Source organism: Balaenoptera musculus, chromosome 2 (assembly GCF_009873245.2).
Source record: "Balaenoptera musculus isolate JJ_BM4_2016_0621 chromosome 2, mBalMus1.pri.v3, whole genome shotgun sequence".
Classification (NCBI taxonomy): domain Eukaryota; kingdom Metazoa; phylum Chordata; class Mammalia; order Artiodactyla; family Balaenopteridae; genus Balaenoptera; species Balaenoptera musculus.
Genome location: NC_045786.1, coordinates 69,091,395 through 69,119,386, shown reverse-complemented (window position 1 = coordinate 69,119,386; position 27,992 = coordinate 69,091,395). Strand labels below are relative to the sequence as shown.

General features: G+C 52.6%; 2 protein-coding genes across 2 annotated transcripts; one reads left to right on the top strand and one right to left on the bottom strand.

Annotated features, from left to right (window-relative positions):
• Positions 1 to 305: 305 nt before the first annotated feature.
• On the bottom strand, positions 306 to 27,040 carry RASL12 (RAS like family 12). Its single transcript, XM_036844972.1, has 6 exons — positions 26,970 to 27,040; positions 11,879 to 11,988; positions 9,865 to 9,921; positions 4,281 to 4,354; positions 3,366 to 3,556; positions 306 to 697 (listed from the first exon to the last, which is right to left on the bottom strand). Exons 2-6 carry the CDS (start codon positions 11,979 to 11,981, stop codon positions 322 to 324), a joined length of 801 nt encoding a protein of 266 aa, XP_036700867.1. The 5' UTR covers positions 11,982 to 11,988; positions 26,970 to 27,040; the 3' UTR covers positions 306 to 321.
• On the top strand, positions 18,938 to 20,608 carry KBTBD13 (kelch repeat and BTB domain containing 13). The gene has a single exon (XM_036844971.1). It carries the CDS (start codon positions 18,938 to 18,940, stop codon positions 20,312 to 20,314), a length of 1,377 nt encoding a protein of 458 aa, XP_036700866.1. The 3' UTR covers positions 20,315 to 20,608.
• Positions 27,041 to 27,992: the final 952 nt, after the last annotated feature.

Sequence of the window (27,992 nt, the reverse complement as noted above, 5' to 3'; positions counted from 1 at the left end):
GACGGACGCTGCAATTTTCTTCCACTTCAGGCTGACCCCAGGTCTCTGCGTTGTCACAGTGGCTGTTTCCTTCAGGGTGAGGGATGCGGTGGTTACCATGGAAACCAAGGTCTGGAGGGAACAGGAGCAGAATTTCTGCCTGTCCCTATTGCTCCTACAGTGAACTGGGTGTCAGGGACACTGCCTGGTGCTGGAGGAGGGGTCAGCTGTCCACCAGAGGGTGAGGGCTGCTGTTCCATCAGAAGGAAAGCCGGTGGTGAGAAGCCAGCTCCTGCCCTGCAGACTGCCCAGCGCTGAGCCTGGAATCCTGAGCAGGGGCCCTCAGAAGATCTTGAAGCCCTTCAACAGTGTCAGGGTGGGCGCCTTGCGCTTGCTCTGAGCCCGGGATGACTTTACAGTGACCAGCTTGGCCTGGGCCACGGTAGGCATCTCCTTCAGGCAAGCAGTAGAAAGTGTGTTGAAGGTGCAGCTGGCCAGCCCATGCCGGGCCGTGAGTGGGGCCTGGTGATGCAGGGCCCTCTCCTCGGAGATGAAGAGGGGCCTGGCCAGGGAGTTCTTCTCCAGCTCCCGCCGTGCCTCCCGTACTGCCTCGTGGAAGACGTGTTGCACGTGCTCGAAGTCCAGGCAGGCAGAGACCTCGAAAAACAGGCACCCGAACCTGCCCGCCAAGGCCATGCCCTCTGCCTGAGTGACCTGCCTGGCGGGGAAGCAGGGTGAGGCGGGGTCAGGAGCATGCATCCAAGTCAGGCAGGCCCAGGCCTACACCTGGATCCTCACTTACTAGCTCGGTGACCATCTTCATCTATCTGAGGCTCAGTTTTCTCATCAGTAAAATGGGATAATGAGAGCTGCCTCTCAGGGTTGTTAAGATTAAGAAAGACGATTTGTGTCAAGTGCCTAGCACAGTCCCTGCTTAATAAATGGCGGCTGATGTCACTGAAGCCAGAATTTCAGAACGAGGCTGAGGGGAAGGGAGAAGCTGGCCCAAAGTCCCTGGCTAGACCCTGCCTGTGGCCAGAGGAAGATGGGCATTCCCAGCCCCACATCTCCTTGACTCCCTTGGTCAGGAAATGAGCCACCCTCAGCCCTGGCATGTGGGATCAGCTCTGGGGAAAGGCGGTGGTCTGGCTGGAAGGATGTGAGACCACAGTGTCCACAGAGGCCTGGTGGGCCGAGGTCCTGACTCAGGACGCCTGTGGTCGGCAGAGGTCTCAGGGCTCGTGGCAGGGAGTTTTGTCTGCTTGCCCAGGAGAGAGGCAGGAGGGAGCAAGGGTGACAGCACGAGAGAGGGAGCAGCCCTATTCCCAGCTTCATCCTGTACCACCTCCCATGATGATGGGATCGAGTATTTGTAACTAGGAAGGTCCTGAAAGCCATGGGAATCAGGGTGAGAGAAAAGTACTGGCCCTTGGACAGGTCAGATGTCCAGAAGAGGCAGGGGGCGGGTGGGGGGAGGGGTCCCTGAGGGCTGGAGGCCAAGGTTTCAATGGCTAAATCTAACTGCTGAGCTGCCTCACCTGCCATTCCTGAGGACAGTGGCACAGCCTGGGAGCTGCGAGGGGACACCAGGGTGGGTATGGTGGGAAACGGTTTCTGAGCCAAGGTTAATTTGGCAGGAGCAAAGGCTGGAAATGGGCTAGCTCAACAGACAGAGGGAAAGACTGGGACGAAAAGGGTCAGGGACAGAGCGCCTAATCCATTCCCCACCCAGGGTTGGTGTCCTGACTGTCAGCTCACAGATTCCTGAGGAACTCCTTTTGAAAGAATACTTGGTATTATGTGCCTTTGTGATGAACTTGAATCTGAAACTTTGTCATTGTGGGGCTTGAATAATGAGCTTTCAGAAACAAGAACCCCATACGTGCATGTGTGTGCGTGAATGGATGAGCCGGGCATAAAACATTATTACCCTTTTTCTTATTTTGGCATAGCCTAGCGAAAATGTTATCAGTGGTTATCACTGCTCTAACCCACATTTTACCCTTTAGCTGCAAGACAATCATGGGAGACACTGACCAATGCTCAGCTAAAAATTACATTGTCTGTGCCCATCAAATCCTGACCTGCCAACCTCGGGACTTGACCAAAGAAGGAAGTGGGGATAAATCTCATGACTCCTTCTTAGGGAAACGATGCTGCTTTGCTCTTTGCCCCCAAACCACTTTCAGACAATCCCACTGGCAAATATTGGGACCAAAACAGTGGCCTAGTTTTTTTCCTCATATTTAAAACTGGTTTATTCACAATCCAGTCTTCTGATCCCTATTCTAGGCTCTGCGGGATCTGTGATTCCTCAAAGACTACCTTTTGGCTTTAAGATCACACAACTTTCCTCATTCCCTGAGATGGAATTTGTCTGGGTCTGAGGGTTTGCCCACCTTTGAAGGCTCCTACCGTGAGCCCCCTTCATGAGACCACACCCCCTTTCCCCACTGCCCATCAGCCCTGATCTATATTAAGTGTCCCCTCCTTCCTAACATCAGTCAGTGGGCCTTTGGGGCCTGGGGAAGCAGGAGTGACCAGCCCTGAGAAGGAAGGGACGGGAGGAAGGCTGGTGGGAGGTGCCCTACCTCGCAGGTGGGCTGGCCACACAGGACAGATGTGCTGGAGAGGGCCAGTGGGGTCACTCATCAGGTGGAGGCATCACAGTCTCAAACGCCTCAGGGGCCAGGCGGGCAACTTGAAGGTGTGGGGTGGGTGGAGGTAAGCCATGGGGAGTGTGAGGCCTGTATTCAGCTGGAGGGGGCATGCCCCGCCTCAAAGCATTCCAATTCCGGGTCATTTAAAACGCTGTGCCAGCCAAGCAAAATACGGCTGCAGCACTCAGTGGTCATCTGCCCTCTGGCCCAGTCTGTGGTCTCTGATTCAACTCCAACTCTTTCTAAGAGAACCTGCCCTCAGCACAGCCAACTGTGGGAATGAGCCTGGGGACCACGCTTGGGTGAGGCGAGAGCTGGTTGGACCAGAGCAGACACCTGACCCAGGTGGCCAATCAGAGCCTCACTCCCCAGAATTGGAATTGGGCACTGGATGACCAGCCAGCTGTGGGGAGTGGAAACAGAAGGTCATATAGTCTCAGGAAAGAAAGGGTGAGGCTGAGAGAGACCTCAGAGCCCCAGGAGGATGGGAGGAGTGGCCTCTCTTCTGACTTTCAGGGTCCAGCCCCTGTGCAACCCAGATGCTCTTCCCTTCCTGCCCTTGGCTGCCTGGAAGCCCTGCCCATTGTACCCTTACAACACACCCCCTTCTATCTACATCCAAGGGGATTACTCTTCTTAGCAGCCAAATAATCCCTGAAGATGACACCGCTTTTACGAGAAAGGAGAAAGCGAGCTCTAGGATGTGGGACAAAGCGCCGCACTCACCTGTACTGGGCCATGTCCAGCTTGTTGCCCAGCAGCAGAGCAGGGTAGCTGCGCTGCGTCTCCTTCGCATGCAGAGCGAGCAGCTCCAGGTAGCTGCTGCTGCCCTCGAAGCTCTGGCGGCTGTCGACGCTGTACACCACCAGGAAGGCGTGGGCCCAGTTCAGGTAGCGCTCACAGTTCCTGGGGGTGTCCTGGGGCAAAGGAGGGCAGCCTCTGTCAGGGGCAGAGGAGGCCAGGGTAAAGGCCTTCACCTGAGCTGCCTCATCCCACTTCCCCGCTCCCTGCATCTCTGTATATTGTTCCCCAGCAGGGCCCTTTTCAAAGGGGCACTTGAGTGTGGATTTGGCTTGTTGTGAAAGGAGACATTGTTTCTGAGCCTCACTCCCACCACCCAGCCACAGACTTGGAGACCTTGGCCTCTGGGGCACAGAGCCAAGACTTTGGCATGGCCCCTACAGAGACCTGGCTGTGCCTGGGCACTGCTGGTTTTGGGTCAGGTTCATGGTGCCCCTTTGGCTTCTGAGAAGAACTGGCATCCAGCCTTGGCAGGGGGTGGTGAGGACACAGGGAGAGGTATGTACTGGGCGGCGGGGCGGGGTTGGGCCAGGGGAGCCTCTGTGTAAACACGTGTGTGCACCTGTCTCCATGTGTACACAGGCATCAAGCCCCAGAGCACAGAATCTCAGAGCTGACACCAACAATCATCAGGTCTCCCCAGGCCCCTTCCTATCCCTTCTCATTTGGCAAATCAATAGATTCAGGCCCAGAGAGGTCAGCACCTCAATCAGGGACGCATAGCAAATTGGAGCTTAAAAGGTTTACAGATTCCCATCTGAGGCCCACACTCTGGAAGCAGGACCTCCCAAGAGGCTGCACTGACTCTCAGCTCTTCATGGGTCATGGGGGTAATGTTACCGGGTCTGCAGTGTCCATGACCCTCAGGTGGACAGGCTGGTGGTCCACGGTCTCCTCGGAGCTGTAGGTATCCTCTGCAACACAGACGGTCAGCCCAGTCAGAGGCAGGGCAGGCCACTCGATGGTAGGCTGGGTCTGAGGCCCAGCTTCCCTTTGCTGGACCCCTGTGCACCCCTGGGGGACTTGCTCTGGGGCTGGCTGAGCCAGGACCACTGGAGAGACCTTGGCTCTCACCCACATGGAGGACACGGGCAGACCCTCCCACCAAGGAGATGCTGCTCCAACTGTCATGGCTCAGAGCACCAGGGGGCACTCATAGAACATGCCACAGGGTACGGGATTGTGTTCTGGGTCCACCCACCACACCTGCAGGATGGAGTGTGTGGCTCACGGGCCCAGTGGGCGGCAGAGGCCTCAGGAGCTGCACTGCCAGCCCCTCCCACCTGAACCCCAAGCTTCTCCACCCCCTTCTCCTCCAACCACAGTACCTGGACCACAGGAAGACCCCAAGGACAATCAGGACAACCCTCTGGCCCCCGGTGGGGAAGGGACAAGAAAGGAGAAACACACAACATGACTAAGGCAGGGGGGAGGTGGGTCAGACCCTGTTGAGAAGACCCGAGAAGGAGGGGCAGGGGGTGGGGGAGGGAAGGATTGGGAGTTTAGGATTAGCAGAGGTGAACTATTATGTACAGGATGGATAAACAACAAGGTCCTACTGTGTAGCACAGGGAACTATATTCAATATCCTGTAATAAACCATAATGGAAAAGCATATTTTAAAAAATGTCTCTATGTGTATAACTGAGTCACTTTGCTGTAGAGCAGAGACTGGCACAACGTTGTAAATCAACTATATTTCAATAAAGAAAAAGAAGTCCCAAGAAGGTTTTACAAATAATCCTGGTCAAAATAATAGCAGAGGAATCTAGGATGGTTGAAAGTTTTAGGTTGGAGATGGGAATCAAACCCAACTTCAGCTACTTTTTAGCTGTGTGCCTTGGCCAAGTCATTTCAGCATTCTGAGACTCTGTTTCCTCATTTTAAAATAGGGATAATGTGATAACACTGGCTAACAGTTTTCAGGTTTTTACTCAGTGCCAGGCGCTGTGCTAAATGCTTGTCCCTGCACCATTCACAGGGCTGCATGAGGACTGGATGGGCCCCTAGGCATGGGGCCTGGCCCTCCACAAGTGCCTGGGAAAGGACAGTGGGGACATAGTGCTCCAAAGTTTCCAGGGCAGGTTCACATTCTTAGGTGATTTTTTTTTTTTACTTTTTATTTTGAAATAATTTTAGACTCATGTAGAAGTTGCAAAATAGTACAGAGAGTTCCTGTGTACTCTTCCCCCCTTCTCCCCCCAATGTTAGCACCTTACATAACCATAGTACAATAGTCAAAACCAGGAAATTGACATTGGTACCATACTATGAACTACACCACTGACCTTATTTGGATTTCATAAGTTTTTACAAATTTTTTTTTCTAAGTTCTTATGACCTCAAACCTGAGAAAGTATCAAGTGGCCAGGCCTGCAAGGAGGACCTCGCTGTCACAATCATTCTCCCTACCCCCAACTTTCCCCTGTGCCACTGGCCCTCACCTTTCCCTGGGGGGGGGTGCCCCTGTGCCCCAAGTGACCCCAAAGAAGGACCCTCTGGGCAGAACTGGAGCCCTCTCTGCCTGTTGGTAGCAGCCACTGTGAGAAGAGTACCCCCCAGCCGTGGCGGAATTCACAAACACTTCTCTCTGAGGGCCATTGGCAGCCAAGCCAGGCCTGGACACACGCCAGGTCCACTAGCAGCCAGCAGGAATCATAGACAGCTCCCATCCCCAGCCTGCTGTGGGGACTTGGATAAATAGCCGTTCTTGTTCAAAGACTAAAAAAAAAAAAAAAAAAAAAAAAAAAATCTAATGGAAAATATGCCCCAAATGTTTAACTATATTTGGTGCAAGAAGAGCTGCCCCTGGATACCTACATCTCCTTCAGATTTTTCTTTATTTTCCTGCCAGAGTTGTCTGATGCGTGCCTTTGCACAGGCACCATGCTGTGCCCAGCCCAAGGAAATATATTAGCCCAACCTTGGTCTCTTACAGTCCCTTAAATGCAACAGCTTTTTGAGGTTGCTGTTAGCTCTTCCATAGAGAGATGACAGGAGGGTGAGGCCCAGAAAAGGAGAGAACTCTCCCACAGCCACACAGCACCCTATCAGAAGGAACTTGAACTTGGGGCTCTACAGTGGGACCCCCTCACTCCCTCTGCTCAGTGGACAAGCCAATTCTCCAGCTCTATCTGTGCATAGTACAGGGAAAGAGCAGAAGCTCCCCGTCCAGCTGAGGCCGTGGAACATGCATGGGCACAGTGGAGAAGGCTCAGAGGTCATGAAATCATCTTATCCAGCTCCCTCCCCCTTTGCAAGTGAGGTGACTCCAGGGGCTGGGGGTGCAGTGGGGGCTCCTTTCCAAGTCACAGTAATGTCCTGCCTCCCCATCACAAAGTGCCTGCCCTCAGGTCATTCTAGAGTCCTTTAGTAAATACGGGTTTCCTAACTCCTAGTTCTAAATAACATTCTTAGGACATCAATGCTGAGAGAAGACCCCTTTCCCAAAGTATTTTTCTCTCATTTACAGTAATAATTTTTAAAACGTCACCAAAGGCGCTCTCGTCAGAGTGTGTATGGGATGATGCTTCAGAAACAGCACCTGTATCCTTGCTGGAGCAGGATGAGGAGAAGAGTGGTGGGAAGCTTGTCATTCTGCCCTGGGCAAACCAGGTGAGATGCCCCCAATCCCTCTGTGAGAGGAGGGCGCTCTCCTGGATACCCCTGCTCGCTTCCTGGAGCGCTCAGCGCAGGCGAAGCCCTTTCCCAGGCACTGACTCTCTTGGCTCCTACCAACTCTAACAGTCACAACCTATAACAAGGCACAGCTCACACACAGAGCACAGTCTATTAGTCCTATCTTCCAGATGGGGAAACCAAGGCTCAGAGAGCCCAGTGCCACACAGACTTCTGACTTCAGGTCCTCGATAGCATAAGGCCACCCTTAGTGGAGGGCAACTGGAGTGGTGTCTCATCTTCCTTTGTACCTGAGGTTCTCCATGATCTTAGGCAAACCACTGAGCCCTCTCTGCCTCAGTTTCTTTACCTGTAAAATGGGGATAATAATAGGAGCTCTTCTTTAAAGGGTAATCCTAAAACCAAAATTCAAATCCCATGTTTAAGAGCATCTGTGTTGTGCTTAGCACTGCACTCCAAGCTGGAAATAGGAATGAACAACGCAGGTGTCCATCCTCAAGAGGCCCCTTTGAGCTCAAGCTCTTGGAAGGTGTTTGAAAAGGGGAAAGGGTGGTTTTACATCTCCACATGGCTAACTCTTCCTTGGATGCTCAGACCTTTCTCCACAGAAGGAAAGGCTCTGGTCCGAGAGCCCCCCCCCCCCAGTTGCTGGAACCAGCCATGGGATAGTGGCGGGAATGTTTAGACAGTGGACAGGACCCCCAAGGAGCAGCACTGGCCTCCCAGAATGGCCGACAGGAGAGCGTCTGGCCATCTCTCCAGCTCAGGAGCTCTCAGGGTGTGGTACGAGACCAAAGGCTGAGGTGACTAACCACTGTGGGGCTGCCACACCCCCGCCCCAGACCGTCTGACCACGCATTCCCCTACCAGTTCAGAACTCCAAAATCGTTCAACCAGGAAGCTCAAACCACCACTGTAATAGGCTCCTCTGGGGGGACCCTGCCTGAAGGGTATGGATGCGGGACAGGAAGAAGAGAGACTGGAGATAGGTTGCCAAATAAAATACAAGATGACCAGTTAAATTTGAATTTCAGATAAACAGCTAATACTTTTTAGTATAAGTATGCTCCGTGCAATATTTGAGGTAGGCAGAATCTGTCTTTTGAGGCACTGTCCTTGAGAATCTCCGCTTTCCCTTCCCAGACATCCCTACTGTGTGCCTTCCCTTCCCACCCACTCCCCCACCCCGCCCATCTGACTTCATGCTCCTGTGTCTCACTCCCCTGGGCACCGACCTCTGCTAATCAATGGGCTCCCCTCAGACCTGCTGGTGACCTTGGCCCACAAAGCTCCTTGGGCCTACTTCCTCCACTGTAGCCGAGGGGCTGTGTCAAAGCACAGGCGGTCACACCAAACTTTGAGGAACAAACCCCTTAAGGACTGTCCGCGAGTTGCCTGCCCTGCATTCCTGACTTAGCCAGGGGACCCCCTCTGCTTCCTCTGCTTGACCTCTGGGGTTCTGTGTAAAATCTCCGTGGAAGAAGGGATTCTGCTACGTAAGGAATAAATTCTAAAAACCATTGGACCAAGTAGCCTTGACGTCCCTTCCTGCTCTGACACTGGGATTCAACATCCCAGCCTGGACTGAGGGGCTGAGGGGCACCAGTGGGCTGAGGAGCTCTTTCCTTCAGGCGTGAAGGGCGCATTCCATCAGAGGTCTGCTGCCGGTGGTGCTGCACTGTGGAGGTTTCATTTGTGGGACCCCAGGGTCCTCCCGGAGCCCTGGGTTTCCTCAGAGGGCCTTCAGGGGTTCCACAAACGCCTTATTCAATTCTTATGAAGGGGGAAGATAATCTAAGACTGCAACCCCCATTTCCAAAGAGCAAAGAGCATCCAGACACCCCATTTTTCTCAGTGGAAAGTTTACCATAAAGAAATGCTATAAATGTAAGCTTTAAGTTACATTTATATTAATAAAATTCTGCTTTTACGTATTTAGATATTGGACTTCCATGTAAGAGGTTATTTGAGGAAAAGGTCCTGCTGCTGAAATTAATTTTCAGAAACAGTGATCTAATTAACTTGGGCGAATCTCAGCCACCACAGATGGGAAGCCATTTGAGGAGAAAGAAGGAAGGAGAAGTGAATACGCACTCAATGTCTCTGTGGGTCAAGCAGTACGCTACATCTTTTACATGTGTTATTTCTTTAATCCTCACAGTAATTCTCTGAGATAGGTATTTTTATGCCCATTTCACAGATGAGGAAACAGAAGCTCAGAGAGCTTAGGTGACTGCTTCAAAGGTGCACAGCCAATAAGTGACAGAGCCAGTATTCAAACTCAGCTCTGACACCAGGGCATCCCTTTTTCCAATACACCATCATGATACACCTACCAAACAAGACTAGTTTTCTTGTGTGGTTAAAAAACTGGTTTAGAAGCCAGTATTACTAGGGAATTTCCCAAATGTCTTGTCCAGCTTTTCTGGAAAAGTACACTGAATAACCATCTGGAAGAAAAACACTTAATGGATGTGGATATTCTGCAATGCTTGATTTTTTTTTTTTTTTTAAGTTTCATCATACCTCATATTTTAGGGGAAATCAACTTCTCTCAGTTCTCTTAATTGGGCTAACCCCCAAGTTGTCTGGGGTGAGCTGTGGAAGGGTACATTTTTGGAACTTAAAACATTTTGTCGCATGGGCTGAGTCATCCTGGTGGCTCCTCCCCTCGGCCCCCAGATGTGTGGTCCTGGTCAGGCCTGGGCCCACAACGGCATATGTGTGTTTGCAGGGGAGATCCAAGTGGGCACAGCAAGAGGGACAGGGAGGAGTGGGTCCTTACCCAAGTTGGGGTCATATTCGCTGATAAACCTCCTGGTCAGAAACTTCACCGTCAGGGCTGCAAGAAGAAGAAGTTGGTTCAGTCTCCCCATCGTGTCTGGCTGCTGGGCCCTGGAGCCTGCCCCTCTCGTTTTAGGGAGGACTTATCTAGCCTCTGTGACCCCTCTGCTCTCTGGAGAGCTGGGGAACTGGTTTGAGAGGCTCAGAGGAAACCAGAAATATGGGGAACCATGTCCTTCCCAGTTGCATTCTGGGATTTTTTTTGGAGGGGGATGGCGGCGAGAAAAGAAATGAGAGGCAAGCCTAAGGGGCGTTTGTGAAGACCCTAACTAAGGGGTCTGGACCCAGGCAACCAGTTACCTTAGGGTCAGCTTGCTGAGACTCAAACTGAAGAGAGACCTCCCCCAACCTTGACAAGACACAAAGACTCTGAAGTGTGGAGGCATTTATCCCGGCTTTGGCTACAAGCCAAAGAGAGAGTAAGAGCTGAGTTGATCAGTGGGTGATCTCTGGGAGGGATATGAACCCCCGAATCCCAAGTAAACACACTCTAGTCCTCAGTCCTCAAGTCTTGGCTCTAAGGCCTCCACACTCATCATGGGAGTCTCACAGAACATAAAACCTGGGGAAGTTCTCCCCAGGTGGAATGCATTAACAAGATTGATTTTTGTTCAGAATTTAACCACATAAAGCTGAGGGCCAGCCCACTATTATACTGAACTCTTAAAAAGTAATGCAGTATTTTAAAGAAAATCCTTAAAATCCTTTCCCAGGATTCCTAACAGTGTCAGTTTGCAAACTAATACCCTGGGAATACATATTTTAAAATTTAAATTCTTTCATTCATGTAGTCACTGGCTAAACTGTACCAGTGATAGAGCCGCAGATAACAATTTGATTTTCAAAGGGAAGAGGGCAAATCTTTCCTCTAGGAAAGCATGATTCAGAGTCCCATCTCTGAGCCAGGGGGCTGGCTTCAAAAGTGGAGAGTAGGCTCCCAGTGAGTCTCAAAGAATACTCTGGAGAAGGAAACTCACAGCTGAGTCCATGATGGCCATTCACTAATGGCTGCAACTGGAAAACAGCCAGTGGAGGAGCCCCCTCTGCCTTCCCCCCTTCAGCTGCCTGGGACTGGGAATGGCAGGGAGAGCGGTGAACCCTTTTTCTGGATCTTTGCCTATGGTGACACCCTCCCCACACCCTGGGCTCCAGCTGGGCTCCAGCTGCCAAAAGTGGTGAAGGCAGAGCTCAGTGTTGATAGAAATGGCCTGAGTGTAAATCCAAGCGCTTTGTTCATCAAGGACATGTCCGAGGTACCTGAGACCATAGTCCAATGTGTTTCCATAAAGTCAAGAGAGGGGTCTGACTTGAAACAAATACATTTGATAAGAATTCACACTTCGTTCCAGAATCCCAGAGAACTGGGGTGGGGAGTGGGTAGCAGCCTCCCCCTGGGAAATCCCAAAAGCCAGCGACTTTTACCACCTCCCTTCAGGGGCCTGGGGCCCCTTCTCCGCCGGCCTAAATCAAGGAGCAGCAAAGCTGCGACTAAGTTCCATAGGTGCCCTGGGCTGGGGATCAGTGCCTAACAGGTCCCTTTGGTACCAGTCACCAGGGCTGACTGCTGGCCCGGAAGAGGAGATGGAGGGCGGTAAATGGCAAGGGGGAGACCAGCAGAGGACTGGGAGACACAGAGACAGAGGGGAGAGAGCTGGGGTCACAGACAAGGAGGACACAGACCCAGTAGGGAGACACAGGGGGAAAGACAGGCAAGGAAGAGAAGACAGCTGAGAGATGGAGGAGCTGAAAACAAGCTGAGGGAGAGCCAAGCAACAGAGAAGCTGAGGCAAAGACGGATACCATCACGGTGTCTCATCCAACCCACCTGGGCGCAGGAAGCCCTGAAAGCCAGTGCAAGAGCCTGCCCGCGAGCCCACAGCGCCCGGGTCCCTCCACCGCTCCCCGTCTCTCGCGTCCCCACCTGACCCCTTCCCTTCCGCCCGCACCCCACTCACCGGACTTGCCCACTCCGCGGCGCCCCAGGATGGCCAAGTTGACCTCGAGGGGAGCGCTCTGCTGCCCGCTGCCCGCGCGGGGTTTCCCGAACACCGAGGACATGGCGACGCTGCGGAGAGGGACACGGGTCCTGGCCTAAGGGCCCCGAGCAGCGTGCCCGCCCGTCGGGGCCCTCGGGAGCGAGTGGCGGCTTCTCTGGCACTCGCGGCCCCGGCGGCGTCGGCCTCCCGGGCCCCGCGCCTAGCAGGCAGCTTTCCCGCGGCCAGGCCCGACCGTGCGGGGAGGAGGGGCCGGGGGAGCCCGGCGGGCGGGGCCGCCCGAGCGCCGCCAAACTCCTTGTAAGGGCTGCGGAGACCCCTGCGAGCAGAAAGGATCTCCGGCCGGCCGCGCCCCCCAGGGCCTTGCTGGACCTCGAGGGCCGGGCGGCGCCGTCACCCTTCGGAGCGCCCCCAAGACCCGGCGGGAAAGGACAAGTACCGGAGAGAGGGAGGCCAGGGATAGGGGGACTGAGGGGAAGGATGATTTCCAGCCTTGTCTGAATCTCCACTCAGTCACTTCCCATCAGCAAGAAGATCCACCCCTCCCTTTTTGGCCCCGCCTCCTCCTCCGGGAAGCCTGCCGGGTCCAACTCCGAGCCTGGTCCTTTCTCTGGATCACAAGCCAGCTCAGCCTTGGCACACAACTTCCCCGACCACATTACCCTGCCCTTCGGTGTGGGGACTCTCAGGCATCACTGCAGAACCCATAAAGAATCCTAGCTTCTGGGGGCGGGGGGGGGGCGCTGGGAGGAGATGACCTTAGTAAGATTTCATGGCCAATCTGGGTCCAGCTTCAAGAAACCAAACCCATTCTGGATTACTGTTTTCTCCCTGATGGGAGCTAATGAGTCGCATGTGTTTGTGGCCTAGTGTGTAAATGGGGCATTTTATTCTAGAACCTGGCACTCCCTCTTGCCTATGATTCTGGGATTGGTGGATGAGCCTGGCAGGGGTCACCTGTCATTCCCCTTGAAACCTGGGGTAAATCTGGTCATGCTGGAAACAGGGCAAAGGGCTGACATGAGGAATCTGGACATTTAGGATCTAGTGCCAGCTCTTTCACTGGGTGACCTTAGGCCAGTCATCTCACTTCTTTGGGCTTTGGTGTCCCCATCTATAATACTAAAGGAAGGGGAAAATAAATCCAATTCATGCCTAATGGAGAGTGACAAAATCAACACTGGGTTCCATGTCTGAGTACTTTCTAGAACCCTGTGGGACCTCTCTTTTGGAATACACTCCAGGCTTGAGTGGAGAAAGATATGGGAGTCTCAGAGACTTCTCACTGCAGCCCTTCCCCCTCCAACCCCAAACCCCTATCCTCCCATAGCTGATCTACCCACCCACGCGCAAAAGAAACCAGGAAAACCCAGGTCAGCAGGCGGAGGGTCTGGAGTCAGAGCCTGATGGTAATAACTTCTCCTCAACCAAGAGAGAAAATTATTTTCCAGGACAGGACATGAATACTGACTCAGCCTAATAGTGTGTCTGGGAGATCATGGTAAACCAGCTGTGTTATTAAGACTCTAAGGTGTTGGGAGGAATTTGTTTAGATTACACCCACAGGCCAGAATCGCTCACAGAGCTAATGGCCAAGGGTTTTCCTTTGAGTTGTAGAAGGAGAAAAAGTGGGAGCCAAGTTCTAGCCACATCCCTGGGCTGGCCCTAGTCCTGGGAGGACAGACTGGTTCTGGGTGGGGCTATGGGGAGACTCAGTCTCACTGGAGGACTGCTGGAGAGAGGGCAAGCTGTGGACCCCCAGAGGCCCAACTGGGAGTAAACCTGGGCTCTGCTACTTCCCTACTTACGTGATTTTGGAGGAGTTACGTTCCTTTAAGACTCAGACGAACCAGTAGATGGGAGCTGCAAGGAGGCAGGTTCTAGCTCGGTGTGAGTGTGAACTCCAACCACCTGAGCTGCCCATAGTTAGAAGGGACTACTGTCTTTGGAAGAAGTGAGGCCCCCTGACACTGAAGGCAATCAAGGGGGTGACACTTCAAGGAGGTGTTGTAAGGAGACACCACAGTGATTTGCAAGATGGGACGAGATGATCTTAACTCCCTTCTATTTAAGAGATTATCTGAATTCCTTGCCAGCTGGTTACTCAGGCCCTCAGCTGTGACCGCTAAGTGCCCAAAGTATGCCCCTCCTATGAGGCTTGGGAGGAAAACAGTGCCCATCTCACAGCTGCAACCACTCCCATTCCCCATCCTCAGCCTCCTCATCTGTGGGCTGCTTGTCCAGCGCCCAGAAGTGCCCATTGTGGACCAGAAAGGCTCTTGGAATCAGTCACTTACTGCCAGACTGTGGAATAAGCTACTTTGTCCATCTGGGCCTCAGTTCCTCATCTTATTACTCCCTGTACATTTTTTCTCACACATCACTGTATTCTCAACCACCAACAACAGTTCCAAAATCTATCCAAAAACACAGTCAAAGGACTTCCCTGGTGGTCCAGTGGTTGAGATCCTGTGCTTCCACTGAAGGGGCACGGGTTCAATCCCTGTTCTGGGAACTAGGGTCCCACATGCCGCGTGGCGAGTCCAAAACAAACAAAACAAACAAACAAATACAGTCAAATAATTATGGAAATTTGATATAGGAAATTTGAAGTGCTGAATCAGACCTAAAAGATTAAAATATAAAAATTTCAACATTTCCACCTATGTCATTCCCTGGGGGGTACAATTTATTGAAAGGAATAGTCATTGTTTTTATACACAAATACCATCACCAAATTATTGACCTGTCTTGGGGATTTTTTAAAAATCTATGAATAATGTTGAGCTGAAAGGACTCTGATTTAAAGGATTTGAAATACACGTGTTTGGAATTCCTACCAATGAGAAATCATCATTGACTCTCAGGTGCCCTTCGTGGTCTATTTTTCAAAGATCCCAAATTCATTCAGAATCCCCAGAGCTGCAATATAATTAAATATCTATTACACTAAGCCAATATGATAATAATCTCCTTGAATTATTCACAATGCTTAATGCACTTCTCTGTTTTTTATCCATCTGTTCCTTATTATCATCCTAAGAGGTAGTTATCACACCCATTTCATAGTGGAAGAGTTACAGAGACACCTTGTCTTTAAAATAGGGATGATATTAAGTATTAGATGAGATAACATGAAAATATTCCACCTAGAGGTTGGCCCATAGCCCCAAACAGCAAATGATAGTTCCCTGCACTCCCCTGGACACGAATAGCTCACACTTCTCACCCAACTGCCAAGAAGCCACAACTGTTCAGCGACCAGGAATTTGGGCACTTTGGGTCAAGAGAGAGGTTATTCTGCTAGGGCCAGTATCCCAACCCTCCTTATCACCACCTCCCCACATTTGAGGCTCTTATAAGGGGCCCTGGGGCCCTCGAAATGCAGAGGATGTGGCCCCTCACCCAGCAGTGGGCTTGCAACAGGTGCTCAATAGGTGGCTCTGGAGTGAGTGGGGGGGGCACATACAGGTCTAGACAGGTAGGACTAGATCCTGCCCTTGCCACCCACCCCTACTCCCACCCCCAGAAGCCATTCCACATAAAGCTAACCTTTTGGGACCCCTTTGTCATGTCACTGCATTCCCTGGAGGCACAATATGACAACCACTTCTGTGATTTTTCAATTATAAATTCAGATGTCAAAACTGAACAGAACCTTAGAAGTCAGATCCAAGCTCCACTTTACAGATGAAGAACTGAGGCCTGGGGACTTCCCTGGTGGTCCAGTGGTTAAGACTCCGCACTCTCAATGCAGGGGGCACAGGTCTGATCCCTGGTTGGGGAACTACGATCCCGCATGCTGCATGGCATGGCCAAAAAAAAACAAAAAAGAACTGAGGCCTGGACAGGTTGGGTAGCTTTGCAAGCCAGTGGTAGTACCAGTATCAAAGCCCAGCAGGAATCCTGACTCCCAGTCCAGTGCTCTTCTTCAGGTCCAGGCAAGCTCATCACTACCCTGTGTGCAGAAATACCACCATGGGTGGCAAAGGCCAGGGGTCACCCATCAGGCAGGAGGGCCAGGAGGTCACAGTTGGAGGGAACTTCAGTCTCATATGGTTCAACACCTTCATTTATAGTGGAGGGCCAGAAAGGGAATTGTGCAGGGTGGTGGAGCTGGGCCCAGTCCTCCATCAGATTGCAGGCTCTCCTGGGTCAGGGGTTGTGTCTCCTCCATCAGACTGGGGATTCCTACTTAGGTTAGGGCCCAGGAGTCCACCAGATCCCTCAGTGTGCCAATCACTGCAGATAGAGAGATGTACAAGGCGGGGCGTGTGCTCTAGAAAGGCTCAGGGTCTGACACAGAGCCCCTTTCCTTGCCTCCACCCTCAACCTTGCTAAGTAGAGAGGGAGGTTGGTGTGGGGTCGGGCAGAGCCTGGGAACTCCGTGGGCTGCCCACAGCCATGACAGTTTCCTTGTCCTCTCCAAGTCCCAGAGGGACATTTGTTGTCCGGGTGGAGGAAACTCTCACCAGCTGCAGAAACCACCCCACTGGGGCCTTGGGCACAGGGCCAAAGGGCTGATCCTGGACTCAGCCTCAGAGCCGTGACCCCCCACCTTGGATGACCCCCTCCCCACTTCCTGGCTGCTGAGGGTGGGAGCCGGCTGTGTGCACTAGCCCTCCAACCCACTGAAATCAGGGATGGACTTGTGAAAAACTGGGACTGGGAGCGAACTTCAGCCAATAGTGGGTTCATGCTCCTTCCCACTCCTGCTCTCAGGAGAGGTGCAGGCAGTGGTTCTGTTTGTCTACCAGTTACTAGGTGCCAGAAACAGGCCATCTGGGGAGGGAACTGTGGCCCCCTGGGGGTCAGCCCCTTCCCCACCCACCCCTTCATTTGAGCCTGGCAGGAGGCAGCTGCTTCCCTTCCTGAAGAAAAGGCTAACACCGGTGAGGAGAGGCAGCTGGGCTGGGGCCTGGGGTCAAGTGGACAGGGTTCAATCCATCCCACATCTTCATTCATAACCAAGGCAAAGCCCATTCCATCTCTAGGCCTCCCTTTCCTCATCTGTGAAATGAGAAGGGTCAGACGCTCCCCCTATCCTTGAGGCCACTAGCAAGGACAGAGTCAGGCCTGGGCACTGCAGAGCCCACTTTCCTCCAAGGAGGGGCTGTCACGCTTTCAGCCAACGTCTAGCCTCAGGGAAGGAGAAAAGCTGGCAGAGGGCCTGGGATAGTATCCGTGGGGACTCCTGCCCACCCCCTCTATCTCTTCCTCCTCTTCCTGTCTGGTCTCTGGGGCAGAGACTTGCATATTTCTGGCTGCCGCCTCCAGGCTTCTGGCTTCCCAGGCTCACACAAGTGGTCCCCACATCCCAGCCCTGCTTTAATGGGGTGAACTGGGTGGGAGTCCCCGGCAAGAAAGGCACACTCGTGTTGGGTCTGCAGATTCATACTTGAGGATCTGTGCATGCGTGTGTCTTGGGGGGAGGGAAGTTCCCTGCTCCCTTCCCAAGTACAGCTTTATCACTGTCAGCCACTGAGCCACCCCATCCCTCCTGAAGAAGACCTGCTGCGGAACATCTCCTGAAAGGCAGATACGTCCTACACGGGGCTGGGCCTCAGTTAACCCACCTGTAGAACAAGGTAGCAGGAGAAGATAATCACCAAGCTCCCTTCCGGCTGACATTTTGGAACCCGGAGTCTTAGGTGGTCACCCAGGAAAGTTCTGGGCAAGGTGGGCAGCAGGAGGCCTGGGGCTGTCTGCTTCCAGACCCTGGGCAATTCCCTGTCTGATCCTCTACTGTAAGTGAAGGGGTTGAACCATAGGAGACTGAAATTCCTTCCAACTGTGACCTCCTGGCACAAAGTGACTGCCCAGCATTTGTAGCACAGGGAGGAAGCAGAGCACAACGGTTAGAGACGCAGGCTCTGGGGTCAGACTGGCTGCACTCCAGTCCTAGCTTTGCTGCTCTCTGGCCATGTCACCTCGGGCATGTGAGTGAACCTCTTGGTGACTCAGTCTCCTCATCTGTGAATTTAATAATATCTGACTCATGCATGCTGTAAGCAATAAATGGATAATATCTATCAAACGAGGGAAAATAATAGTTATTTTCTCACCTGATTGTTGCGAGGATTATAGACGTTCAAGTGCTCACAAAATGCCTGACAGTGCAATTTAAGTGTTAAATATTATTTCAAGAAGCCTGTCTCCTTCCCATCCACAGATATATAGTCCCCTCAACAGCCCCACTTTCCTTTTCCCAAGATCTGAGCTATACAGCAATGGACGAGTGGGGAGTAGCAAGAGGGGAAGAGACACCAGCTTCCCACACCCATCCCGAGTCAGGGAATACTTCCACATTCAGGGACTTACTGAACGTTCACCTGTTACCCATTTTTACAGAGAAGGAAATCGAGGCTCTCAAAAAGAGATTGGTCTAGCCCAGAGTCAGGGGCAGAGGCCCAAGTCAAAAGAAAACCTACTCTGGACCCCAGCCCGGCCCACTCTACGTGCTCCCCCTCTGCCTCTCCCTCCGGCACCCAAGTACCCCTGCCCCACCAACCGAAGGCGTGAGCTAGGTATTCATCCCGTCCTTGCTCTTTCCCAGCTGAATGACCTTGAACAAGTCGTAAATTCTCTGAGCCTCATTCCAAACACTGTACAGATATTGTCAAAATACCGTGAAATAGATGTTATTATTGGCCCCATTTCGAAGAAACAGAGGGTCAGAGTTAGGGTACCTGCACGAGGGCTTACAGCTGCTTTAGTGCAGGTTAAATGGGATATTTTGTAAACTGCCCGCACAGTGCCCTGAATGCAGTAGGTGCCCGGTATCCGGTCACCATTATTACTATTTTTCTTACGTACGTGAGTGACCCGACAGGTCTCCAGATGCCCTCCGGGCCCTCGGCCATCCAGCCCGCTGGCCACCACATCACATGAGCCGTACTATCTTTAGCCAGGAAGATATTTATATACCCCGGGTACGTTTTTGCCGGTACGGGGGAGCCCCGGAGTCGGTGACCGCTGCATCCAGGCCCCCGGAGGCGGCCTCCGCGCCTTGGGCCCGCCATGCCGCAGGGCCCTGGGGCCCTGGTGCAGGTGTGGGTGGGCAGCCAGCTCTTCCAGGCCGACCGGGCCCTGCTGGTGGAGCACTGCGGCTTCTTCCGCGGCCTGTTCCGCTCGGGCATGAGGGAGGCGCGCGCGGCCGAGGTGCGGCTGGGCGCTCTAAGCCCGGACGGCTTCCGCACCACGCTGCGGGTGCTGCATGGCGAACGTCCGGCGCTGGCGGCCCCGGACGAGCTGCTGCAAGCCGTGGAGTGCGCCGCCTTCCTGCAGACGCCGGCGCTGGCGCGCTTTCTGGAGCACAGCCTCACGTCGGACAACTGCGCGCTGCTATGCGACGCCGCCGCCGCCTTCGGCCTGCACGACGTCTTCCACAGCGCCGCGCTCTTCATCCGCGACGGCGCCCACGAGCTAGCGGCCGAGCTGGCGCTGCCCGAGGCTCGCGCCTACGTGGCGGCGCTGCGACCCAGCAGCTACGTGGCCGTCAGCACGCACGCGCCGGCGCGCGGCTTCTTGGAGGACGCGTCGCGCACCGTGTGCTACCTGGACGAAGAGGAGGACGCGTGGCGCACGCTGGCCGCGCTGCCCCTGGAGGCTAGCACGCTGCTGGCGGGCGTGGGTACGCTGGGCAACAAGCTCTACATCGTGGGGGGAGTGCGGGGCCCCAACAAGGAGGTGGTGGAACTGGGCTTCTGCTACGACCCCGACGGCGGCACGTGGCGGGAGTTCCCCAGCCCCCGCCAGCCGCGCTACGACATGGCGCTGGCCGGCTTTGACGGCCACCTCTATGCCATCGGGGGCGAGTACCAGAGGATGACCATGAGCTTCGTGGAGCGCTACGACCCGGCCGCGGGCTGCTGGAGCTTTGTGGCCAACCTGCCGCAGCCAGCTGCTGGCGTGCCCTGTGCCCAAGCCCGCGGCCGCCTCTTCGTGTGTCTGTGGCGGCCAGCCGACACCACGACCGTGGTGGAGTACACGGTGCGGGCAGACGCGTGGCTGCCAGTGGCCGAGCTGCGGCACCCACAGAGCTATGGCCACTGCATGGTGGCCCACCGCGATAGTCTCTACGTGGTGCGCAACGGACCTAAGGATGACTTCCTGCACTGCGCCATCGACTGCCTCAACCTGGCCACGGGCCAGTGGACGGCGCTTCCCGGCCAGTTCGTCAACAGCAAGGGCGCGCTTTTCACGGCCGTGGTGCGCGGCGACACCGTCTATACGGTCAACCGCGTGTTTACGCTGCTCTATGCCATCGAGGGCGGCACCTGGCGGCTGCTCAGGGAGAAGGCCGGCTTCCCACGGCCCGGCTCCTTGCGGACCGTTCTCCTCAGGCTGCCTCCTGGTGCCGGGGGGCAGGTGGCCTCGACGACGCCAGCACTGTGACTCCTGGGCTGGGCTTTAGGAGGGGATGCCCAGAGTCTTCTCTGAGCCATGGCTGATTCTGTGAGACTGGCCTTAGGAGCTGCTGGGAACTTCTCTCTCCCTGCCCCAGTTGAGATGTTGGGGGCCTTGTGCCTTCTGCATTCTGGTGGTGTGAACATGCCCAAGAATCTCAGGAAGCAACGACTCTGGGATCTCAACCCTCAAATTACTTGGGTTCTCTTGAGAGCTGGTGGGTCACAATGTCGGTGGAAGGGATGGGGGGTAGGATTTCAATAATCCAGGCTAGTGTGTGAATGGGCCAGTAATTGAGCACCAGCTGGGAGTGGGTTAAGTGATGTTAATCAAACTGCTAGTCAGGCAAGTATTAGGCACCTACTGTGTGCTCAGCAGGGTGCTGCACCTAATGTGACTGTAGTTGACAGACAGGGGTCCATAAAGCTTAGAGTCTAGCCAAGGACAACAAAAGGTTTACACACATTTGTCTTGATCCACATCGGGCTGAAGGCAACGGGCAAAAACAAACAAAAAAACCCAAGCCCTGCAATATAATAAAGTACTGAAGAAATCAGGGCAAAGGGAAAATAAGGAGAGGAAAAATACGTTACTCCAGGCAGAAGGGTAGTAAACAAACTGTATGAAGAAGACAGGCAGGATAATTAGCTGCTAAATGGGGAGATTCAGAAGAGGAGAGACAGGGAAAGCTGGAGCAGATGGGAAGAGTCTGCGAGCCCTGCCTTTAAGGCAGAGCAGCTGTAGATGGAGGCCTTTGGGGAGGCAGTGAGGCTGCACTGGCTTGTAGAGACAGAAACTGAGCTGAACCTGGAGCGAGACCTGTGAGGGAAAAAGGGTTCCCCATACCCTCTAATGGGATGTGGGCCCGCAGGGGAGAACCCAGTTGGAAGTCCCTTATCCACTGCCTTTTTTGTCAACCCTCCAGGGCAATAGACTATTCATTTCCATGACTTCAGGTTACTCAAGGTATGAGCCCAATTTTGGGCAGGTCTACCTGCCTCATCTTCCTCACCTGTATCCCTTCCTCTACATTCTACAGGTTAATTCTTTCCTCCTAGCCTCCACTCTTGCCATTCCCTGGACCTGGAATGCCGTTCCTCTTCCTCTCTCTCTGTTGGCTCTGTGCCTACCTCCTCTGTGCAGGGTTGGCTTTTCCCAACCATGGCTGCGTGCATTGCTCATTGGACCCCTGGCTGACGTCCTTCTCTATGTGTGTATGTGCATGTGCACATGCGTGCAGCCATGCACATATGCAGATAGCAAGAGCAGAGATCCTTTTGTACTGTCAGCTGAGCTGGGACGCTTTCCCACCTACAGAATAAAATGATGCGGTCCTACAAAAGAACATGTCTACGCAACAGAAACAGACTCACAGACATAAAGAACAGACTTGTGGTTGCCAAGGGAGAGGAGGGGTCAGGGAGGGAAGAATTGGGAGTTTGGGATTAGTAGATGCAAACTATTATATATAGGATGGATAAACAACAAGGTCCTACTGTATACCACAGGGAACTATATTCAATATCCTGTGATAAACCATAATGGAAAAGAATATATATATGTATATGTATGAGTCACTTTGCTGTACAGCAGAAATTAACATTGTAAATCAACTATACTTCAATAAATTTTTTTTTAAAAAAAGAAAAACATGAGGTCCTGGGACTTCCCTGGTGGTGCAGTGGTTACAAATCCACCTGCCAATGCAGGGGACATGGGTTCAATCCCTGGTCCAGGAAGATCCCACATGCCGTGGAGCAACTTAGCCCGTGTGCCACAACTACTGAGCCCACGTGCCGCAACTACTGAAGCCTGCACACTCTAGGGCCCACGCTCCGCAACAAGAGAAGCCCCCACTCGCCTCAAAAGCCCATGCACAGCAACGGAGACCCAACACAGCCAACAAATAAATAAATAAATAAATAAATAAATAAATAAATAAAATAGTTTTAGAAACAAAAAACATGAGGTCCTGAAAGACATCAGGCTGTAGAGATCACTAGTTAGGGACCTGCTGCTGACCTCTGGTGCTGACCTCTGGTGTTAGATGAGGACTCTTATCTCGCCTCTAGAGTACCCTGACCCTGATTTCCGGTCAGATGCGCAGCTCAGTCCTCCAGCCTCTCCAAGCCTCTGGGCAGACTTCTCCGAGTGGTCCTAAGTGGTCTCCATCCTCTAAGACCCAAGGGCCGTGGGAAATCCTGGCCTCATCACAAATGGAGAATGCAGCATCAGCCTGGCACCTCCTGGGCATGGAGCCTAGTGTCTGGGCTGCCCCTCATTGCCTTTTCCCCTGACCTATGTTCCTGTTCCAAGCCCTGGAGAATGCTGCCCTCAGAAGCCTGGGACCTTTTAGGCCTGGATTAACCTAATCTGATGAGTCACAATAATAAATCCTGACTTTTGCATCCTGTGGATGATGTGCAAAGTACTTTCACATCCATCTTCCCACTCCAGCCCTACCTCAGTCATGGGAGTTGGGTACCTTCTCCCAACTGATGAGATTTGTGAGGTTCAGAGGTCAAGTGACTGGTCCATGCCACAGAGCCCCTCACTTCTTTGCTCTATCAATATGTAATTTTATTCACATGTCAAAAGATTTATCTAACTCATTAATAAGGGAACCAAAAGAATGGTAGGGCTGGTTCAAAGGCACATTTGGGAGACAAGAGATCTGTATATTTTGTTGGAAAAGATATACTGAAATAAGTTTGCGAAGGTAGAGGTAAAGCCGGTTGGTGTCTTACAGGGAATAAAACCATAACTTTTGTAGTTCTCTGCTGGACTAAATTCCTTTTCATCTTCACATACATGCACATACATACTTGTACATGCAGCTACGTTAGCATGTAACTTTACAAAGTTAGGACCCTAATCAATAGTAAATTGTAGAACAAAGGCACAGTCTCCTAGAGAATTAAATAACTCTTAGTGCTTCAACTCTGCCCCAGAATGACACTGAAAGGACATGCAGTCCTCCTTTTGCCTATTTTCAAGTTACAGATAATTTTTCTTAACAGCACAGACCGCTCTCCTCCTTGTTCACTCCTCCTGATCAGTGCTAAACGCACTTGCAGTCTTGAGATCCATTAGCTCATCTACTCTCTCAACCCACAGAGCTTTGTTTGTCGGCTTTTAGAGCTGGCTGCGTGGACCAGCCCAGACAGGCCTGCTGGCTCCAGCGTTCGGTCATCCATAGGTCTAGACCAACCCTTTCTGAGATGCCTTTTATGTGTAATAAGAACACAGTGTTCACAGAGAGCTTTCCCACAGTGGACTTATTTAAGCTTTGTAAGAATTTTAAGTGGTAGGCAGCTCGGCAACATCCCCACTCCCTTCTTGAAGATAAAGGAAAAAAAAACCCAGACACCCAAAGGTCATGGGTGACTAGAAGAGGTTCAGGTAGGAAGTGGCAGAGCCCGGCTTTGAACCCAGGGCCATGTGCTGTTTTCTGTCGCTGCTTCCCTGCTTGACTGACATCCAGGGACGGACGGGGTAGTTCTGCCAGTCTCCTTTACACTCCCCTCCCTGTTACCCTTCTCTCTGTGCCTCTTCTTCTTGGGGTTCATCTACCCCCCTGGACTCAGCCCTTTCCCTCCACCTCCTGAGATAGGAAAATTAACTGTCCTGGGTTCTCTTGCCTTAGGATCTAGCTGGTAGAGGAATGTCCCCCTTCATGAGGGTGTTAATGACTGGTGAAGGCCTTAGCGGGTGTCTGCACTTTGACAGATACTCCCTCCCTCTCACAGTGTGGGGAGGTTTTCACAATCCAGCCCACCTTACCCTCTGGCCTCACAGGTCAGGCTCCATTGTTTCTTCCTATAGCCTGCCACCCTCAGCAAGGATGGCTACCATGTCTGGTTTGCAGGTGAGGAAATCAGCAGAAAGCTGAAATGAGTCACCCAGAGTCACACAGGCAGTCAAGTGGAAGAGCAAGGACCTGGGACCAGGACTTGGGATTCTCAGCCTCTCATACCCTGGCATCCAGACTTGACCACTGCATGAAGGTGTCTGGGGATGCGAGCCAGCTGCAGGAGGGCAAATTACAGAGATACTTAGAGGTTACTAAGCCCAGAAGGCTGGGTTTGAAATCTCTCTGTGCCTGCCCATAGGGACACTCTAAGAAGTTTGTCCTTCCAGAGAGATCTACACACACACACACACACACACACACACGGCTTAATGCAGCAAGGAGCATCTTCCTGAACCTCCATGACAGCCCTGCAGCCCCACTCTCTGGAGCTCTCTCCAGTCTTCTACAAACTTTCTCCTTCACCCTGACTCTGGATGCCCTGCACCCCAAGCTTTCCTCTCTCTGGGAATTATCCTGGTTTGCTTACATAGCCTGCCTGACAGAGGCAGAAGGAGACAGCAGCCCTTCCCACACTCTACCCAGGGCCTGCTTCCCTGCTGGCCTCTCTTCAGCCTGCTCACGTGGGCAGAGTCAACCTGATGATATGCCAGCCAAACTCTGTTGCTTTTCTGCTCAGACCCCTGGGTGCTCCTCATCTCCCTTGAGTGAAAGCCCAAGTCCTTTCAGGATCCCCTGCCCATTTCCTCCCTGACTTTATCTATCACCGCTCTCCCCCTGGCTTCATTGCTCTTCTTCAAGTACCCCGAGCACGCTCCCACCTCAGGGCCTTTGCAGCGTGTCCCTCTGCCGGGCACACCTCCCTCCCTTAGCCGCCTGGCTCACTCCCCACCTCCTATGGGCCTTTGCCCAAATGTCACTTTCATTCTGAGGCCTTTCCTGACCACCCTACGTAAAATCTACCTCCCCCTTCTCTGCATTCCCTACTCCTTTTCCTGTTTCATTTCTCTCCATAGCATCTAGCATCATCTCCTATGCTCTGTTTTTACTTGTTTAGTGTGTGTTTCCTTCTACTAAAGTTGAGCTCCATGAGGGCAGAGATTTGTGTCTGTTTGTTCACTGCTGTATCACCAGGACAGTGAACAGAACATAGTAGGGGCTTAATAAATTTTGAATGAATGAATGGTGCTCAATGGATGTCAAAAGAATAAACGAATTAATCACATGGTCAATCAATCAAAGGAAAAACCCATAGAGAGAGGCTGTCGGATTTCAGAGGAGAGGGATATCATTTCTGGCAGGGGGTGGGGTGGGCGGGTGACTAGGGGAGACCTTCATGAGAAGGTATTGAGCTGTGGGGTGCACAGTACACCGTGGGAAGAGTGGGATCTCAGAACAGCGGCAGTGGAGGGGAGGAGACGGAAATTGGAAGTGCTAATCATCCTATGAAGAATTGCTCCTCTTGGCGATGGAATACACACAGGGCTGGTCTGTTTATTTTCCTTTGGCCCCAAGCAGCTGGGCCTCTTTTTCATCCTAATTGCTTTGCTTCAAGTTGCTGTCACTTCCCAGGAACAGTGGCAAGTTTAACTGTGCTGGTGGGAGACACAGCTGTCGGCAGACAGGCCACCTCTGAGCAGGCCCATTGTGGGCATGGAATACGGGACCCCCATGGAGGGCGTCTCCTGGTACTCATCCCAGCAGTGTCCTCTGCAACCCTCATGATTCTGCCCCAGCTGAAGTGGGGAGCCTCTCTCTCTGGCACCTCAGCAACTAACAAAAGGTAAAGGGGTCCTTTTGTAGGGCTGCAGGGTCTTGGAGCAGGATATAAGCATCTCATCTAACCTCTCTCTTTTTACAGGGAGGAAAGGGAAGTTGGCAGGGGGTGGGGCAAATAACTTGCCTGGAGACACACAGCAATGCAGTGGACCACTCTGAGCTAAAACCCACATCTGTAGAATCCTCTTCCCATCACACCATGCTGTATCTCTTGTGTTGCCTTCCAGGACATCCATGAGTAAGATTCCCCAAAATGACCCATCAGGTCTTCCCCCCTCCTATTCCAGACCTCCATACTTACTTTTTACAGTAAATATCACCCCTCTTGCGTCACATTAATTCAGCGCTCTGCTTTCATTCAGCAGATAGAGACAAAGGACTTGGTCTCTAATGGTGGTATTTGGGCACCTGGGCCCTTCACATCCCACACACACACACACACACACACACACACACTCACAATTTTGACAACTCTAAGGGTGGCCTTATGACATTGGCCCACTATGCTTTTCTTTCCAGTAACATATTTTCATTCTCACTGGGGCCTTCATGGATGGGCCTAGCCCCACAGTCCTGATTAGCAGAGGGAATTTCAGGGGCGCAGAGAGGGGGCAAGCGTTGGGTTGGGGTGGAAACAAGGTGCTGAGGCTCTGCCTTCTGACCATGGGAAAGTCTCTTCACCTTTCTGATATTAAGGTGTCTCGACTCTAGACAGGGAGGGTAATTCCTGTCCCAGAGGATGGTTATGAGAGTCAAATATGACCTAGAGGCTAGCACAGGTTATGCTCACCATCCAGATTCCTTTCTCCTCCCTCCCCCTCCTCACTCCTTATTGAGACCCTTTCTGTGAGACAGGCATGGGTGGGATGAGCCAAACATGGCCCTGCAATCCACGCATTTATCACTCAGTGAGGAAGCAGGATGGCAGAACAGGTAAGCGTCGGCTTTGGCATCAGGAGACCTGGGTTCATATTCTGGCTCCATCACTTGCCAGCTGTGTCATCTTGGGCAAACTCGGTTTCTTTATAAAATGTTGAGGATGATAAGGCTTACCGTACAGAGTTGTTGTGCAGGTAGATCACGGGAAGCCCCTGTAGCTCTCCCAGGAGGGAGGGAGGTTGGAGCCTGAGTGTGAAGAGCCTTGAACGCCAGGCTGAGAACGTGGGCCTGTTCTGTAGGAAAAGGGAGCCATAGCAAGGGTTTGAGGTGGAGACTGTGGAAGACGGATATCGTGCTTCTCGAATTCCAATACCAGGCCCCTCGCCCGCCCTGCCTGCCCCTCTAGATCCACTCTCCCCTCCTCCTGCCTCCCGCCCCAGGAGGCTGCCCTTTGGGTTATATCACCGGCTCTCTTGATTTTGGCTCCCCACGGGGGCACCTGCAGAAGACGAGGGGTAGGGAGGGGTGGGAGGTCCAGGGGCTTCGTTGGTGGCTCCCTCCTTGCCGGGCTGCCTCACACTGACTTTTTTTCCTCCAATGACCAGAGTCACAGCTCCTGTCAGGTTGCCCTTCCCGTGCAGCCCTCTCAGTCTCCAGGTTGTGGTGGCCACCTCTCCCCTCCCGCTACAGGCCTGGGGGTGGTGAGAGCCCCACTGTTGCCAGCCCGGCACTATCCCTATAGTAGTAACCTCCGCCCTTGGTAAACAGCCTCTTTCCTCAAGTCTCCTCTAATGACGTGATCTGACTTGCCATCTCTTTCCTGCCATGATATGTGCCCTGTTCCCTCTGGCTCTCGTCTCTCTGGGCATCTGTCACCTAGTGGCTTGATTTGCTACAGCAAAGGATACAGGCTTACCTCGTGTTACTGCGCTTCGCTTTATCATGCTTTGCAGGTGTTGCTTTTTTTTACAAATTGAAAGTTAGTGGCAACCCTGCGTTGAGCAAGTGTCACGCCATTTTTCCAACAGCACTTGCTTACTTTGTGTCTCTGTGTCCCATTTTGGTAATTCTCACAGTATTTCAAACATTATCATTATTATTATATTTATTATGGTGATCAGTGATCAGATCAGTTACTGTTATAATTGTTTGAGGGTGCCATGAACTGTGCTCATATAAGACTGTGAACTTAATGGA